This window comes from Vicia villosa, linkage group LG1, assembly GCF_029867415.1.
Source record: "Vicia villosa cultivar HV-30 ecotype Madison, WI linkage group LG1, Vvil1.0, whole genome shotgun sequence".
Taxonomy (NCBI): Eukaryota; Viridiplantae; Streptophyta; class Magnoliopsida; order Fabales; family Fabaceae; genus Vicia; species Vicia villosa.
In genome coordinates this window covers 108,868,986-108,889,289 of record NC_081180.1, presented here as the reverse complement: position 1 = coordinate 108,889,289, position 20,304 = coordinate 108,868,986, and the positions used below count along the sequence as shown (strand labels likewise).

Genomic DNA, 20,304 nt, shown 5'->3' with positions numbered 1-20,304 from the left:
AGTTGCTTCCCTTTCTACGCCTTAAAGAGTTATGGAAATTCTAGAATTTTGATCTCAATTGGTAAGCCAAAGTTGTCTTGATTTTAAGCGAAGTAACCCATCTTTCTCGTTGAGATTTCCCAAAAACATCTGTCGCCTTGGCTTTTTTTTAACCACCTCCTCTGAAACTTTACCTTGAATCTTTGTTTCTTCATTGTATCTATTTTGTTTGTTTTTATTTAAATCTAAAGTATTGAACAACTATTTTGCTTTATTTCTTTTAAAAATAAAATAAAAAATCTCTTTTAGGAATATACACATAGAATAATAGTTTTAAAACAAACAAAAAAAAAGGTGACTGGCATTTTCTGGCATTTTCTAAAACCAAAATTCTCTTTTATGAAATGGCAAAGTTTTGCATCGTTTCTAGCAATGCAAAAAGAAAAAACGAAATATATGGTTGTTAGTAATCAAGTACTTTTGTTCCAAAAAGTGTACTTTATTTTGTTCTATTTCAACTACTAAATACAAATGCATTTGTAATTTGTAACAATTATAAGTAACTATATATAAGTTGTAACCAAAAGTACAAATTGGTTACAAAAAGTAAATTTTGGACGCAATTTACTCTTAGATTATGAGGTGGAAGGTAAAGAAAAAAGGTTAAAATTGTGTTTTCCAGAGTCATTAATTTTCTTATATTATAGATGATACGAAATTATAATTATACAAATTAAGAGTATATAATAAGATTTTGAATATTTCCATACATTTGAATTTTTAATTATATAATAAGAAATGAAATCAAATTTTTATATAACTATATATTTAGGAAATTACAATTATACAAATTAAATTATTTAATAAGATTTTGAATATTTCCATAAATTTAAATTTTTTAATTATCCAATAAGAAATGAATTTATAACAAAATAAGTAGAGAGTTTGATTTAATATTCTAAATAAAACACAAATTTGTCCATAACATCTAGGTAACGTGTTTAGAATTTAAGACATGTCATAACATCTCCTTTTCAGTTAGATATACAACTATTCGTTTGATTTATATACTTTTGTAGAATCTTTGATAAATTTTAGAGTATTCCTGAATTTCGTTCCTAAAAACTTGCAAATCTATAACATAAAAAAGATAACACTTTAATTTACGTGAGAATTTCAGTTGGAATAATTTTTTAGACTCAAAACCTTATTTATTTAAAAGACGCTTTTTATTAAAAAATATTGGACTTTTTTATAATCACTTAGAAATTTGAATACATCCTTATGTTTCCATCTAATTCTTGGTTGTTGCAATGCAATAATCACAAAAAATATTACACAAATGAAGCAGAAAACATCATTGTATAAAGAGAAATCAAAATATTACATTACCCCACACAACACTTGGAAAAACAAAAATAAATATATCACACTATCATCATCAATAAATTGATACTTGCAAATGACTAAAACGCCTGTTAGCATTATTCTTTAAAGTCCTTGCACGTTCATATCGAGTTTCTGTAAGACCATCATCTTCATTACAGATATTAATATTAATCTCTTCCAACACTTTCCCTGTATGCATAAAATAGCCCAAAGTTAAAAATTCAGATTCGGTTGCTTTCGAATTATTCACTTCCACCACCTTCAATCTTCTTTTCAAGCATCTAGGAAATAATCCTCCACAAAACCAGAATTTTTTAATATCTAAATCATAGGAAGGTTTGTAGTCCTGTAATATATAAACAAGCAAAAATGTTAACAAATCAAACCATGTTATATAAGCAAAAAATGTAAAGCATTTGACTCACTCACCTCAAATATAACTCCTCCTGATCCTATGTTCATTGTCAGTTTTTCCATTAAAGGACAACGGTCGAGTAAGAATTTTAATCCACCAATCTCTTTAGGATGCATTTGAGTATTCAGAATCAAATGTTTTACTCTCAATACTCGATCCAGTTGATCTACAGATGGAATAACCTATATGCATAACAAAGAATCAAAATGTTTTACAAGTAACCATAAAAATATCATAATCATTAACAAGAAATGAATAGAATAGTACCTGGAGTAGATAACTGCAAACTGTTAGAATCTTGGCTCTATACAAATCACCCAGAACATCGCAAAAAGCTTCGCCATGTTCACTATTATATCTTGATTCTTGGGCAAAATCAATGTCCACCTCTTCTATTTGTCTTGCCTTTATATATGAATAACACACATGTCCAGAATATTTAAAATATTTAAGTATTGGCGCATTAAATGTTAAATCATACTCCGTATCCATTTCGCATTTATCTATCACCAATCTTGTTAACCAAATTGGTTCACGACCCAAATCGAAGTCTTCCATACCCCAACACTTTTCAAGGCGTAAACTGTCCATAGTCTTACAAATTTTCAACAAAGTTTTAAGAGTTTTGATGTTAACCCTAATCCTACTCAAAGACAAGTCTCTGAGTGCATCAAAGCTAAGAAAATCCAGCACGTTGAAACTACACGAACTCAATTTAAGGGATTCGAGCGACGATCCAATTTGATAAACTTGCGTTGGCACCGGAAACAAAGCATTATTGTTATTATTATTATTGAAGTTGTTATTGTCTGAGAAATCTAGGGTTATGTCTTTCACCCTGCGCTGTGCGGCAAACTCAACGCAACTTTCAATTGTGTTGCCACAAGAATGAGGATTTGAAATCTTGAGTGAGAATTTGTTAATGTCGCGGCGAGTGAAGTTTGCAATCCAATCTGTGATGAAGTCGATGAAGACATTTCTTTGTGCTTGTTTGATTTCTTCATGGGAAGTTGAATCGACAAAGAAATTTTCGTTGAAGTCAATGTGGTTTCCGGATTCCCATATGTTCAACCATTTTTCGTTGAGTAGCAAAGAGAACAAATTCAAGTTATTAATGTTCTCTGCCATGGTTATTATGGTTTTAGATGAATGATGATAAAATGATGTGAATTTATATAGAGTTGAATGGATGAAAGTTTCAGTGTATAGAGATGCAACGTTTGGAGGAAGGGTGGCAGTTAATTCAGGTATGAATTTAAATATCATCTGTATAGTAGTTATAAATTAATTATTCATTAATATATTTTTCCATCTAGTAAAATCAATCTACTAACGAGTTTTCGGAAGTTTATTTTAATATATATATATATATATATATATATATATATATATATATATATATATATATATATATATATATATATATATATATATATATATATATATATATATATATATATATATATGGAGCATATCAAGTGAGAGCATTTTAAAATGAGAGATGAGAGGAATAAATATCAACCATTGGATTCATCAAGAGAGAGAAGGTTAGTGCATTAATGTGACTATTAATTTCTCTCTCTTGATGAATCTAATGGTTGATATTTATTCCTCTCATCTCTCATTATAAAATGCTCTCACTTGATATGCTCTCATATATATATATATATATATATATATATATATATATATATATATATATATATATATATATATATATATATATATATATATATATATATTCAAATAAACCATTTCGTATAATTTAGTAGTTTGCCAATGAATATATGTTGTGAATTTGAATTTGAACTCTTTCCCATACACAAGAAAAACTATTTTATTAATTAATAGCTTCACTCTAATTCGTTCATTTTTTTACCAATGTTAAATTGTTAATGTTATTATAAACTTGAAGAAAAATATAAATCAATTACTATTGTTAGATTTATGGTTTTATGATTGACAAAAATTTTGCTAAAACATGATTCTTATATGATGTTGAGCAAGATGTTGTAACATTTTGACCAACTGTCTTGATAGGTTCTGTTGTCATGTGTTTTGACAGATGTTCTGCCCAGTGTTGTGACATATTATATTAGAACATCTTGACATTACTGATGGTTTAAATCCTTGAAGATTTTATTGAAAAATATGATATTCTGAAGGATTCTTGTGCTCATACAGGCACAATCAATCAAAGATATTTTAGGGACAATGCAAATTTGATTTGGTTTCATAAAAAGGGGGTCTATGAGACTTTTTCGGAATCTTGGATTTGATTTGATTTATTTTTATTTTGTGTAAAGATCTTCCAATTGATTGAAAAGGAGAAGATTGGATTTGATTCAAGAGTCCAAGCCCATACTACAAGAAACTATAAATAAGAACTTGTTAAACCAAGAAGAGAAAACATTTACAACAACAAATAATGGGTGCAAAATAAGAGTTTATGTTTTGGGAGTCTGTTAAAGTTTTTGTGTTTTTGTTTGAATGTCACTCATGTATCTTCTGATACATTGAGCAAGACTGATTGTTCTCACTCTTGAAGCTTTTAAGAAAAAGAGTTGAGTATTGTTCTTCGTTGAAGCTTTTAAGCAAGACCAAATTATTGGAAATGTAATCTTCTATTTTGGTTCTTTGGTACTACTCATTAGGACTGTGACTGATTTTAATTATTGAGGTGATTGTGGAAAGTGAGATGTGGTTCTCATATATAGGAGGTTCCTAGATAGAAATTACATAGAAGTAGTGATTAGGTGATAAGTTGTAAACTGGGACTATTTAGGCTTTAAACTAATACTATTATAGTGAATTTCCTTCTTGGCTTGGAAACCCCCAAAGTAGCTGAGTTGCATGTAACAGGGTTAACAATTGATTGTGTTGTTATTTTCTTGCAATTTATTTTTTGCTCAATCTCCTATTTTAGAAAGTCTTTTCTACCAGCAGGTAATGTTATAACATTTGTCCTGACATTGTGATTTGTGTTAAGACATTTGTCTTGACATCAATATTACTAGTGCTAGAATTTCAATTGGTATCAGAGCAGACACCATGTTTTGTCTATTGGGTGAGCTCTAGGGAGAATATATTCTGATACTATGGATAAGGAAGGAGGATACAACAACAGACCATCTCTGTTAGATGGTTCAAATTATGACTGATGGAAGGGTAGAATAGTGGCTTTTTTAAAATCAATGGACAACAAAGCATGGAAGGCTGTTTTGAAAGGATGAGAGCATCCTGTTGAGAAGGACAAAGAGAGAAATATGTCCTTAAAACCTGAAGAAGATTGGTATGATGAGGATGATAAATAGCTCATGGAAATTTCAAGGCTTTGAATGCTCTATTCAATGGAGTAGACAAGAATATTTTCAAGTTGATTAATACATGTACTGTAGCCAATGATGCTTGGGAAATTCTCAAAACAACTTATGAAGGCACATATAAAGTGAAGATGTCTAGACTTCAGCTTCACACTTCTAAATTTGAAAATCTGAATATGAATGATGATGATACTATCCAGGAATATCATATGAAGGTTCTTGAAATAGAAAATGTATCTAGTGCCTTGGGAGAAAAGATTTCAGAAGAAAAGCTTGTAAGAAAAATTCGTAGGTCTTTACCTAGGAAATTTGACATGAAGGTGGCAACCATTGAAGAAGCTCATGACATTAGCACTATGAGGGTTGATGAACTTGTTGGGCTCACTTTAAACTTTTGAATTGGCTATTAGTGACAAATTTGAGAAAAAGAACAAGAGCATAGCTTTTGTATCCAATGCTGAAGATGAAGAAGGTTAAGTTGATTTGGACACTGATGAAGGACTGTCAAATACCTTTGTATTACTTAGGAAAAAATTCAAAGGTAGCCAATGATGCTTGGGAAATTCTCAAAACAACTTATGAAGGCACATATAAAGTGAAGATGTCTAGACTTCAGCTTCACACTTCTAAATTTGAAAATCTGAATATGAATGATGATGATACTATCCAGGAATATCATATGAAGGTTCTTGAAATAGAAAATGTATCTAGTGCCTTGGGAGAAAAGATTTCAGAAGAAAAGCTTGTAAGAAAAATTCGTAGGTCTTTACCTAGGAAATTTGACATGAAGGTGGCAACCATTAAAGAAGCTCATGACATTAGCACTATGAGGGTTGATGAATTTGTTGGGCTCACTTTAAACTTTTGAATTGGCTATTAGTGACAAATTTGAGAAAAAGAACAAGAGCATAGCTTTTGTATCCAATGCTGAAGATGAAGAAGGTTAAGTTGATTTGGACACTGATGAAGGACTGTCAAATACCTTTGTATTACTTAGGAAAAAATTCAATAGAATTTTGAAGAGATTGGACGGAAGGGGTAGACCAGATGTCAAGAACATCTCATCTGACATCAGAAGTGATAATGATCCTCAGAAGAGTACCAGACCTGAAGAGAAGTCCAATCAAAGTAAAGGTGTTCAATGCTATGAATGTGAAAGATTTGGACATATTATACCAGAATGTCTCACCTTCCTCAAAAAACAGCAAAAGGGATTTACTGTATCTTGGTCTCATGATGTGAGTTAGAAGATGACTCTAAAACTGAGACAGCCAAACTGGTGATGGCCCTTTCTAGAAGATGGGCAGATGAAGTAGAATCTTGCGATGAGAATGATCTCTACAAAGATATGGATGTATCCTGCAAGGATACTTGTGGCAGGTTTGAAGAAAGTCACAAGATAAAAGAAGAACGGAGAAAGATCATAGCTGAATTGGAGAATGAAATAAGAAGCTTCTATGTATATTTTCTCATCTTCAAAGTGAGGTAACTTTCTTAAATTTCAAGCTTGACAACTTGAAAAATTCTATGAAAGGATGAAATATAGGGTTGATATAATGAAATAAGCTAAACATATATAGGTTAATCATCCATTTTATAAACAACAAAATAAAATATTTGTATAAAAGTTCTTTCCTGCTGACAAGAAAAGAATGATCAACATGTCCAACCATATGTTTCATCCTAATGGCAGACTTGATGAAACTCCAACAAATTCCAATTCTTCAACGTAGACATGTTGTTATTGCGGTGAGTATGGTCATATTAAGCATTTTTGTTGTAAATTGTTTGGAGATAAAAAATATTCAGCTCATTCTAAGGCTAGTCAAGTTAGCAAAAAGGGAAGTGTTAAAGAAAGAGATGTTAATATTATAGATCATACCTCCATGAGAGATTCAAATAGAGAAGACTGACACTTTGACAATGGGTGCTCTAGACATATGACAGGGAATATATTTTATGAATTTTAATTTGAACTCGTTCTCATACACAACAAAAACAATTTTATATTTCAATAAATATTTTCTTATTTTATTAATGGGTTAATAGTAATTCACCCCCCCTGTAACGTTAGCGAATTTTGTTTTTCCCCCTCCCTACCTTTTGACAACGATTTTTTTAAAAAAAACCGTTTCCAAAACCTTCCTTTGGCAACGATGGGGGTAAACCGAAACACGCTCATATTACAGGGGGTAAATTACTATTAACCCTTTATTAATTAGTTGCTTCACTCTAATTCGTTAAATTTTTTTCCAATGTTAAATTGTTAATGTTAATTATAAATTTGAAGGATAATATAAATCAATTACTATATCCATCTTACATTCAAATTTTGATGTGAATTTAGAAATAAAAAAACTACTTATTAAGCAATTCAATGATTCTTATAATATTAAATGATGTATTTATTAGTATAAAACACATTTAATTAGAATTTATCAAAAATAAATTGCAAACAGATTTAAAAAAAAAAGTAAAAATCAAATATTTGATGTTTGAGAAGATGTTTGTTTGTGTTGGTCTGGAAGAAGCTTGTTGAGGTGCAATAGTGTTTAATATATGAGGGTTTCAAAGGCGGTTCAAGGTTGTGTGAGTCAAGTTGCTGGATGTGTGTAGGATTGTCTATGATTTTATGGTTTTTTAGTATAACGTGAACTCTTTCCCTTCTCTGATCTCTCAATAGGATATACACACGAGAACCCTTGAACTATAGATCAGAGGCCAAGAAGAGAGGTTTCTATAACTTTGGTCAAAGGCAAAGGAGTAGACATATTGCACTCTTTCCAACAATGGTGGAGAAGTAGTTAATTCCCGCCCTTTAATGAGTCTATGAATGCCACACACACCCTTAGTTAAATAAGTACGAAACATGAGTGGGTTGGGGAAGTTAAGTATGGGGCCCATACGGCGAACAACCTTTAGGGAATCCAAAATGTTTTTTTGGAGGCAAGCGTTGTAACACCTTAAAACCCCGACTCTTTATTTATAAAAGATAAACGGATAATTTTGGAAACATCGGTGTTACATATGCTTAACATACATCTTCAACGACACCATGATAAGAAATAGCACGGAATTCAATGATTAGTCATACTTAATTGTCTCAAGTAAATCAAGTACTTCACATAATTAAATAACTCAAACTTCAAAAAATAGAAAATAATAACAAGTATCCCGTCCTAGTGTAACAGATCAGAGCTTCAACGAAACTAAGTAATGTGTTGAAGTGGTAAAGCGGCAAGCAACAAAAGTTTTGGAAGTATTTATCCGGAAAATTATCGTGTCCACAGAGATTAGTGATATCGAATTGCCGTTCAACAGTTTCCATAGTTATGAGTTTGGTTTGAATTGGTTAAAGCATAAAAATGGAAAAGTAAATATCAACACAAAAAGAATTCATTTTTCAGAAAGAAGAGACTTATCAAGCCTGGTATATAATCTACTTCTCACAAACTTAAACTTATCTACCAGTTATACTCATCCTACAATACTCATCAATGTCATCCGGCATCACTCACACTCTATGTCATTTCTAACCCAAAGTAGAGAGAACTACTATATCATCTCGGCGACGATCTCTCAGCACACCTCAACAACACACCAGACATCCATATTAATCGAATCGATGATCTCTCAACCAACACAACTAACACGAAAGCATTAAGCTTCGACATCCATAAAGATTGTTAACTCTAAATCTATCTCTTAAATCCAGAAACTAACAGATAATCATCCTAGATAAGGATTCAAGAAGTCTATATCTAAAACAACCCAAATCCCTAGCACAGAGCAAAAATCTAAGACAACAATCAACAAAGATTTATAAAGTAAACTTTATACAACACCATGATCAACAAATATACATGAGTTCAAATCAAAATCATATACAAAACCCAACCAAAGAGAAATACACAAAGAAGAAGATAAATGAACCGAAAATCTCCCGGTTTGTCAGCTCTGATGGATGATCAATCCACCTCCGATCATCCAAATGCAAGCTTCCTAGTCGTTTTCTAAGCTAATCTAACTAAAAAATGTTTGGTGATGGAGTGGGAGCAAAAAATATCCAAACCATAACCTAAAAATTGTGTTTTTGGCCCTTAAAACGTGTTTCTGTCAGCACCGCTTCGCCCGGCGGCAAAGTGGCTTCGCCCGGCGGCTCAACACAGCAACTTTTTCACTTTTTTGGTCAGTCATGCTCGCCCGACGAGCCCAAAATTCGCCCGGAGAAAGACACCAGAAACAACAAAAATTTCGGTATTGTTTCGGCCATAACTTGAGAACCGTAACTCCGATTTGCGCCCGGTTCGAAGCGTTGGAAAGCTTATTCAATGCTCTATCTAACAATGAAAAAATGGAAACCAAATTGATGATTGTTATAATCCTTATTTTGATCCTTATTCTTTGATGAATTAATTTCGTTGCTCAAAATCGCGCGTTTGAAGCCGTGTCTTCGATACTTTATTGCTCATGCTCCAAATACGCCTCAATACCTACAAAATGAATGGAAAACTATCAAACGGTATATAAATGAATCAAAAACACAAGTATACACAAACTAAACGTATTTACACAAAAGTTGGGTTTATTCAACCGAAATTAACAACAAAGAGTCGATAAGTGCACTAAAAAGTATATGAAAAAATAGCTACAATTTGCACTTATCATAATGCGGAAAGCAATAAATAAAACGAAGAGATCTCAAAGTCATCCTCAAGCTCAAACCGCAGCTACTCCTCTACCTGGTTTTCTATACTCCAACAGAGTCCAAACACAACATACAAAGCAATCAGGAGTTAGAATACGCTCAAAATATGTTAGCGATGTAAAAGATATAAAGAGTAGCATCATTCATAACAATCATCAATATATGAACTATTCACAACTACAACAATAAATTCATAATGCAAATATGCGTGCAATGTGATCAACACATAACTCTAATGCATGTGGTACCAATCTTGGACATCAGAGTTATATTACTGATTTCGTCCACTCACCAATGGTATCAATATTATTCAACAACTCGTCCAAACATAACCAAATAGAAATCAACAGTCGCTAGAATTACGTACGGCTTAAAAAATCGAGTCAAAATAACCAACTTTATGTTGTCGTTCTCGCTAGGCATAACCCTCGCTCACTAAGCAGAGGTCAAAAACGAGAAAAAAATCTCACACTGAACGTCTCGTTAGGCGAAACCCTCCTTCGCTAAGTGAGAACGCCCAGAACAGTAAAACCAAAAAACGAGAACTCCACTATTGGAGCCTTATCAAAGCTCCAATTTCAATCCACCAACATCCAATTCGCACATAAATTATCATATATGGTTCATATCATGTTTATCTCATCGATTATACAATGATTAAACACCCAAGTCACAATTTGTCTCAAATATATGAATATATTCATCATACAAAATATATGAAACATCCAATTTCATATTTACACATATACATCATACACAATTTTCAAGAACAATTAGAACTCAAATTTCACATAGATCATTGCAAACAAATAGATTTTTACACAACTTTCTTCAAAACACATAAAACATTAAAATGGAGAAACGTAATGAAAAACCAAGAAGGGAGTGAGTATTTGAGTTCCATCCATAACTCAAATTTCCAAATTTTCAGTAAATGTTAAAAAAAATAGATAATGGTGCTCTTTATCTTCTTTCTCTTAAGCTCCCTAAGGTTCTCCCTCCGTCCCTTTTTGCCTCTTTTCTCAAATATCATGTACAAACATTTTGACTCTCCCCACTTTTTCTATTTAAGTGATAAAAAGCCTAATTCCTATTTATTTTAATTATTTCCACCCATTACCCTCAACTCTCACCAATCCTATCTTTTACCCTCATTTTCCCATAACTTTAGTTTTCTCCCCAAATCAAATATCTCTTAATTCTATTAATTCTAATTAATTAAAAGTTTTAATTAATTTCTGCAAAAATACCAATTATTCTCAACATAACCAAATAAATCAAATAGGATATTTAACACTCAAGTAAAATAAAATAAAGCAATTTAAATCGATAAAATAATTTTAAAAAAATCATGGCATCACGACTCTTCCCCACTTAAAAAAATTTCTCCCTCGAAAATTACCCAAAGGAAATAGCTTCGGATTAGACTCTCTCAATCGACTCTCTCGCTTCCACTTTATGCTCCCTCCTGCAGGTCCTCCCCATACCAGTACTTTAACCAAAATGATCTCTTTACCTCTTAACTATTTCACTTCTCGGGGTGGTGCCTTGGTATTCAAGTTCTCTCTCACTTGCACATCATCCAATTGGATCACAAGGGACAGATTAAGAATATACTTCCTAAGTTGAGACACATGAAAAATACTATGAGGATTCGAAAGAGGCAGTGTAAGGAAACTCTATAGGCCACTTCTTCTACTCTCTTAAGGATCTTGTCAGGACCAATAAAACAAGACACGGGTTTTTAAGACCTCAACGCATGACCAATGTAGCAACCGACTCTAAATTTGGAAAAGAGTCGCCACCATTTATTTTTATCCTAATGGAAGAGAATTAAACGGATTACCCTATGTTCAGAGATTCTACGTTCATGAGTTGGTTAAACGGAGGGAAGGTGTTAGGCACCCTTTGTCTCCATTGTATTCAAGGGGGCCCCTTTTAGGTTTAGGTTTTCATAAGTTTATACTTGAGATACGGTAAATGTACGTTTACCTATATCTTAAAAAGGGTTTTATTGATATTTAAAAGGAATTAGGTTAAGTGTTTGTATTTTTTAAGGTTATACTCGCGACGGTTTCGAAATCATATGCCTACGTATCCTCTAGTGCAATGAGGAAATCAAATTACCGTAGTTCGTATTTTGTTTGGTTAGTGTTTTTTATAAATTGTGTGAATACTTTAGAAATCTCCTTTGAATATTGTCTGATTTGTTAGATAGTGTGATCGTAGACGCAATTCACAATTGACTTATAAAATAAACCCACAACCCCCTTTTAAAGGAAATTGATTTTTAATCAGGTTAGTAAAAAAGGAGTTTATATGGATTAGCTATTTTAATAATTAATATGATTATGTATAAATAAAATTCGAATAATATCAATAAATGTATTTAAGATGAAGATTAGAAATAATAAAAAGATTAAATATCATTTACTCCTATTATTTAACAAGAATATTTATTCAATTGTTATAATATGTATTATTTGCTTAGTTAATTTGTCTAATTATTATGAAGTATATTACTACTTATTTAGTGTAACTATTATTATTTTGTATGATTTTAAATATTAATCTATCTAATAAGATATTTCATTTTATTTAATCAATGGGGTTTAATGGGTAATATATATCTAAATACCTTAAACAAAATTATTAAGTAAATTTAACACTTTAATTATTTTTCTAAAATCTTATTGGAGATATATATATATATATATATATATATATATATATATATATATATATATATATATATATATATACACACAAACTTAATAAATGAAATTAATTATGTTTAGTATTTATTTAAAATAACAAGGAGGGTGTATTTTATTAAGAGGAAGCAACATTAGGTGTTTTGCAAGTAAAAGTTTTAGCTTAAATGATGATCTAGGTCCAGCAGCGTTGGGGGTTGTAGTTTGTAGTTAGAAAAAGAATTTAAAAAAAGTCGAGTATGTTTAGAAGTGGGTTTGGCCCAAAGCAAAACATCCCTGGTCTGTTTGGATCAGGTGGATGTAAGGACTTGGTTTATCGTTAGATGATGATATGGGGTCCCCTGAGGTTAACTCAGGGGCGTTTGATCAAGGTAAGAGGAACAGATAGTTGGAGATGGGAGTTTGACTAAGGAGCATGGCAGGGCGCGTGTACGAGAATGAAACGGATGAAGTATATTCGTTTTCCCTTTCCCATGGCGGTTTTCATGTTGTGGATGGCGTGTAACAAAAGGCTTGCAACAAAAGATAGAGTGGCTAAATTTGGTCGGAACGTGAATACTGAGTGCAGTTTTTGCTCTGGTTTTGAATCTTTAGAGCACCTTTTCTTTGAGTGTAAGTACACTAGAAAGATTTGGGAGGAAGTGATTAAATAGATGAATGTTAAGCATATTCCTCTTGCCTAGTCTAAGGAAAGTGAGTGGCTGCAAAAAAATTGTAAGAGTGGAAACTGAAGGAGTCAAATTGTGAAAATGGCAATAGCGGAAACAATATGCGAAATATGGTGGGATAGAAACTTGGTTGTGCATAGCATAGATAATAGTAATAGAAATACCTCTAAGAGAATTATAGATAATATTGTAAATAGGATGTGGGTTTTTCCTAATTTTAGAGAGAAGTTAGCACAACTCTTGATGCCCTAGGTTGGTGTTAGTTGGGCGTTTTGGTGTTTTTTCCGCTGGATCCTTCGGATCGCGGCTTGTTCTTAACTGTTTTTGGTTTTAATATAATCATTATTTTCAAAAAAAAATAATAATATATATTGTCTGATTTTTCAACATTACACAAATACTATATAACAAGCAAAAATGTTAGAATTTTTCGCCACAAATTATTTAACATTAATTTAATTTAATTATCAAAATTAATTAATTAAAATAAAAAATTTTAAGGTTTAAGTGTAACACCCCATAAATTTCTTTATTTAATTTAACTAATTTTTTTAGTTAAATATTAGAATTAATTGAATTATTTGGGAAATATGGCTTAATGAAGGCTAATGGGTCAGTGTCGCAAGTAGCAATTGGGGGGGGTGTCAGTTGCAAAGCCTTTTACTAAACTAAGGTTGTATTTTTCATAAAATAGAAAAGAGGAAGACTTTGTGAAAAGAGAACCAAAAAAGAGAAGAGAAGATTGAACGTGAAATTGGGAGAAGAGCAAGTGCGAAGAGCAAGAGCATCCAAGAATTCGACATCAAGGTAAGGGGGGATTCTTCTCATTAACCTCTATTATGGGTATTATGAATGATTCAATTGAATTCGTATGTTAGGATTCTGAATTGGATTATATGTCGGTGTTTGGGGTTTTGGGGTTTTGTAGAACTTAGGTTCAATTTATGATGGGTGATGCAATTGAGCTGTTGTGAATAATGTTTAATGTTGGATATTGATGTTAATAGATGTTAGAAGTATGTGTAAATGTGCATTTTCGTGCTGTGATGAGATTTTGGACGTTTTGGTATGATTGGGTTCGCACATGGGATGAAAACAGTGATGCAGAAAAGTGATTTTTCTGCTATATCAGTAATGTAACCGGTTACATGAGGAGGGTAACCGATTACATGGTCTCAGAATGGGCGAAGAACTGCATTTCGCGATGATGTAACCGGTTACATCATTTAGGTAACCGGTTACCACTGGGCGAAATTGAAAAATAAAGGTTACTGTCAGTGATGTAACCGGTTACATCATTTAGGTAACCGGTTACCACTGAAGCTTTTTGAAAAATATTTATTTTAAATGTCCGTAACTTTTGAACCGTTAATTCTTTTTGTACGCCGTTTCGAGGACCTGGTAGATGAATTAATTCCCTATTTTATGATGTATATTAGGGGATTATAACTTAAAAATCATTTTGTTGGTTTTGTGAATTGGTATTTGGTAGTAGATTGAGTAATGGTATGAACATGCTATGCGGTGTTTTAGCTAGTATGATTGCTGAAATGATAAAATATTGTTGTGTTAAACGTGTTATGTTGTGGTGAATATCAAATGGTTGTGATATTATTATGCTTGTATGTTGTGACATGAATGATTATGAATTTTTGGTGGATATTAATGAATGAGCATGTCGTGGTTGATGCATGCATTTCATAATCATGTTGTGGGCTGTATCCCTTATGATGGTGGGACAGCGGTAGCTAATTCCCATCGTGTGAATTAGTGAGAGAAGTAGCCGAATCTTTATGGTGGTGGATCGGTGAGATGGGTTATCCCATGTTTGGTACCACATGCATTTAGTTGCATTGCATTAGGTTGTTATGTATAATTGTAACATGAATGGAAGTTGTCCAATGTTATAATTTGTATGTATTTTGGTATGAATGACTGTAATTGATGAATGTTGCTATATTATCTGAATATAATTTATTTGGGTGAATAATGTATGGATGAAGTTGTATTGTTTATATTCCTATAACATTTGTTAATGCGAATGAAACTCACCCTTACTGTTGTTATTTTTCAGATTGAGGAGTAGCTTGTGTACTTGGTGAGGATTAGCTCGTCAAGTAGTTCGTTAGAGTCAGTTGGGTCTGTGTCATGCTCTAGTCGTGTAACACCGGGAACGTTATTTTAGAATTGGCTGATAAACTTCTGTTTTGTTTATGGTTTATGGTTGAATTATGAGTCTTCGACTCCGGATGTTTGATTATTCAGTTGTTAAGAATATTCCGCTGTGTTAACATGCTACCTGAATAATTTTTGGTTTATCGTTCCTTTATGGCATGACATGAATATTTGTTTATTTTATTGGAGTTGTAATACCCTTTTTCATGTTTTACTCTGATTTTGATGTTAATTTTCCGCGGGGTTTAGAAGGGTGTTACAATAGTGGTATCAGAGCATAGTCGGTCGATTGAGTCAGAGTCTTAGTGTCGGTTAATCCTTCGTATACGATTAGTGTAAGGTTGACATTGTCGATACTTTTTGTTCTAATGAATATTGTTTGATATTTAGAAGAACAATGGTCGGAAGAGGAGGAAGAAACGACGACGCGGTCGCTGAGGCTCTGGGCATGATTGCTGGTGTGTTGGGAGGGAATGCCAATGGAGCTGGTATTGGTGTTGATAGGCAGCTGAAAAGTTTTCAGAGGAACAATCCTCCGTTGTTCGAAGGCACGCACGATCCGGAAGGCGCTCAGAGGTGGCTGAAGGAAATTGAAAGGATCTTCCGAGTGATCGATTGTGCTGAAAATCTGAAGGTGAGGTATGGTACTCACATGTTGTCTGAAGAAGCCGATGATTGGTGGATGTCTAGTAGGGATGAACTTGAATCTGCAGGCGTAACAATTACTTGGGCCGTATTCAGGCGAGAATTCCTGAGGAGGTACTTTCCTGAGGATGTTCGGGGCGAGAAAGAAGTTGAGTTTTTGGAGCTGACACGGGGTAACATGACGGTACCGGAATATGCTTCAAAGTTTGTTGAGCTGGCCAAGTACTATGTCCACTATAACAATGATGAAGCGAGTGAATTTTCGTAATGTGTTAAGTTCGAGAATGGTCTCCGTGATGAAATTAAGCAGGGAATCAGGTACCAAAGGATTCGTCGGTTTACTGATTTGATAGATTGTAGTAGAATCTATGAAGAGGATAACCTCAAGCTGAAGTCATCTCACTCCCGCGAGTTAGTTGACAAGAAGGGGAAGAAGCCTATGGACCGTGGTAAACCATATGGTAGAGGTAATTATAAAGCTGGAGGTTTGAAGAAGCCTAGTGGGGGAGACTCTAGTGCCCCTGTTAAGTGCTTTAAGTGTGGGGAACCTGGGCATCGCATTCACGAGTGCAAAAGTGAAGAGAAGAAGTGCTACAGGTGTGGTAAGGCAGGCCATATTGTTGTTGACTGTAAAGGAAAGACTGTGACTTGTTATAACTGTGGTGAAGAGGGCCATATTAGTCCACAGTGTCCTAAGCCAAAGAAGAATCAAGTTGGGGGTAAAGTTTTCGCTTTATCAGGTTCAGAGACTACTCTAGAGGATCGATTGATTAAAGGTACGTGTTTTATCCATGGCACTCCTTTAATTGCAATAATAGATACTGGAGCAACTCACTCGTTTATTTCGTTGGATTGTGCTAAACGTCTGAACTTGGAAATATCTGATATTCATGGAAGTATGATCATTGACACTCCTGCGTCGGGTTCAGTGACTACTTTGTTTGCCTGTTTGAATTGTCCAATTGATATTTTTGGTAGAGAGTTTGAAATGGACTTAGTGTGCCTTCCTTTGGAACAACTTGATATCATCCTGGGCATGAATTGGTTGCAATTTAATCGGGTCCATATCAACTGTTTCACGAAGACGGTTATTTTTCCGGAAGATGTCAGTGTCGAGGATTCGGCAATGACTGCTAGACAAGTGGGTGAAGCAATGAAGGACGGGGATGCCGTGTTTATGTTGATTGCATCCATGAAAGTGAAGAAGAAAGTGGTGGGTAGTGACTTACTGGTAGTATGTGAATTCCCAGAAGTTTTTCCAGAAGATGTAAGAGAGTTACCGCCAGAGAGGGAGGTAGAATTTGCTATTGAGATAGTTCCTGGAACTAGTCCTGTGTCGATGGCACCGTATCGTATGTCGGCATCTGAATTAGCGGAGTTGAAGAGTCAGCTGGAAGAATTGCTGGAAAAAGAATTCATTCGTCCTAGTGTGTCGCCGTGGGGTGCGCCGATGTTGTTGGTAAAGAAGAAAGAAGGCTCTATGAGATTGTATGTGGATTATAGACAGCTGAATAAAGTTACTATCAAGAATCGGTATCCATTGCCGAGGATTGATGATTTGATGGATCAACTGGTTGGTGCGAGCATGTTCAGCAAAATTGACTTGAGGTCGGGATATCATCAGATTCGGGTGAAGACGAACGATATTCAGAAGACGGCATTTAGAACAAGGTATGGTCATTATGAATATACAGTGATGCCATTTGGGGTGACTAATGCGCCAGGTGTTTTCATGGAATATATGAATAGGATCTTCCATCCTTACTGTAGCGGGGAAAATCTGATATCGAAGCCATGGGATTGACTCGAATCAATATTCCGTTTTGAAATCGCCACCGCGCTTTATTTTTTCAAAGGAAAAGGGAAAAGAACGAAAAACCCAAAGTTTTGTTTTTAAAACAAGAAAGAGAACTCAGGTTCGGGTGTTGATTATATGAGGGGAAGGTTTTAAGCACCCCTCATATCTGTGGTATTCCACAGGAACCTTTTTGAAAATCTGTGTGTGTGTGCTAAAAAAGGGTTTGTTTTATTTTTTAAAATAAGCTCGGCAAAGCGTTAAGCTTTGGGCCTACATACCTCCTCGGTGCAATGGAGAAGTCAGAGCTAATGTAGTTCCGCTTTTTGGGAAAAACGTTTTAAAAACGAATAAACACTTTGTTGTCGTTAGAGAGAAATACTCAGCCATTGATCTTGAGCATGAGAACAAACAAGTTCTTTGCATCGCAAATGAAAGAAGGGCTCCAACTCGGATAAAATCAACGAGTATGCCACTAGCTCTCTCACGCGGAAAAGATCTCGTTATTATCAATCAATTTCAAAATCGTGGGGTATAACCACTCGTTTCGACAATTAACGGTGTCTAAACTTTTGAAGAAAAGCCACTAAGGGCGAAAGATATTTTTAAGAAAAAGGTTTTGAAAAGGTTTGCAAACATAAGAATATTTTGGAAAAAGGGAGAAGATTTTGAAAATTTAAGAATGGGAGGAGATGAAGAGGCTAACCTAATGCATAAAATAAAAGCTAAGGAAAGAAACGGTCTAACCAAATAAGAAGCCAACACTTGACATTAAGAGCCAAGGTAGTTTTCCCATCCTTTGGATTTATCAATACCAACACATTAACACTTGGGGATCCAGATGAACTTATTGTCTTAACACCATTTTTCATTAAGCACATTAAGATTCTGACGAAAATCGGGCAGAGTAACGGCTGTTTTCGGGTAAAATCCTTATCTCAATGCCTTGGAATTAACCATCAAGGGCTTTCAAGGAAATACCTGCACGCATAAACATACAACAGAACAATGCCAGACAGACAGAACAATCACAGGATAGCAATAGAACGAGTCCAGAGGTACTAGGTCCATAAGTCCGAATCTCCAAAGTGCTAGGGATAGTAACCGATAGTCCAAAGAGAGCCTTATGTATTTTTTAGATTTTGGTTATTTATTAGTGTTTTAGCGAAAAAATAAAGTATGGTCCAAGTGGACAAAAGAAAAATAACAGAAGCATAAACATATGTCCAAGTGGACAAAGAGAAAATGGCGGAAAGTAAATATGATGAAATGATAAAGTAAAGCGATAAAGCGAGAAATATAAAGAGCGGTAATATAAAGAGCGGTAATATAAAGAGCGGCAATATAAAAGGTGCGGAAATTAAAGTTAGTTGTTAAATGTTAAAGATAACCATCTTGAAACTTGTCAAGTATGTTATCAAAGTTAGTAGGAAGATCTATGGTGAGTGAATGATGTACTCAGATTTAAAGTCAATGGGGCTTATCAGAAGCTTGATAAAATCATAGCGACTACACGATAAAAACCTCCACAAGTCTTAAATCAACCGCATACAATTCTCTTCCATGTTTGATCTTTTATCGAGTCGGGACAAATGTAGGAGAACTCTCCATGTATCAAGATTATTAATCAAAAGAAATAAGAAGGAGAAGAAGAAATGATCTAGCCTTTATCAAGAATCCATAGAATTCTCTAGATATTAAGACTTTCATCGATCAAGAGAAAATAAGATGAAAAAACAAGAATGAAAACAAATTGATCTAGTCTTTATCAAGAATCCATAGAATTCTCAAGATATTAAGACTTTCATCGATCAAAAGAAGGTAAGATGAAAAGATAAGAATGAAAACAAATTGATCTAGTCTTCATCAAGAATCCATAGAATTCTCAAGATGTTAAGACTTTCATCGATCAAAAGAAGGTAAGATGAAAATAAGAATGAAAACACAAAAGATAATCAACTCACACTATCATTAATATCATTCATCTAATATTATGGATTTGGTTCTTTCAAACCTATCAACATCCTAGATCCAATGATATTAATGAAATGGAGGAAGAAGAATAAAATTCACAAAAGATAATCAACTCACACTATCATTAATATCATTCATCTAATATTATGGATTAGGTCATTTCAAACCTATCAACATCCTAGATCCAATGATATTAATGAAGTGGAGGAAGTAGGAAGCCAAAACAAGCATAAAAAAGGCAAAAAAACACATTCTGCCAGCAGGAAATCGATTTCATGCAGAGGGAAATCGATTTCCATAGTGCAGTTTTCAAAAAAAACAAGTCACGCTCAGCAGGAAATCGATTTCAGCCTTAAGGAAATCGATTTCCTCAGTGTAAAAATCAGCAAAAACAGCATTTAGAGGCATAAAACTTGACTTGAACAAATGTACAAACACCTTAAGATCAAACATCAATTGGAGCACGAATTTTCCATCAAATCACCATCAAATAGCACCAATATAGCATCAAAGATGCAT

At 33.7% G+C, this 20,304-nt stretch overlaps 1 protein-coding gene across 1 annotated transcript; it reads right to left on the bottom strand.

Annotated features, from left to right (window-relative positions):
- Nucleotides 1–1,261: 1,261 nt before the first annotated feature.
- LOC131651187 (putative F-box protein At3g29830) lies at nucleotides 1,262–2,911 on the bottom strand. The gene is made up of 3 exons (XM_058920858.1): nucleotides 2,051–2,911; nucleotides 1,798–1,965; nucleotides 1,262–1,714 (listed from the first exon to the last, which is right to left on the bottom strand). Exons 1-3 carry the CDS (start codon nucleotides 2,909–2,911, stop codon nucleotides 1,421–1,423), a joined length of 1,323 nt encoding a protein of 440 aa, XP_058776841.1. The 3' UTR covers nucleotides 1,262–1,420.
- Nucleotides 2,912–20,304: the final 17,393 nt, after the last annotated feature.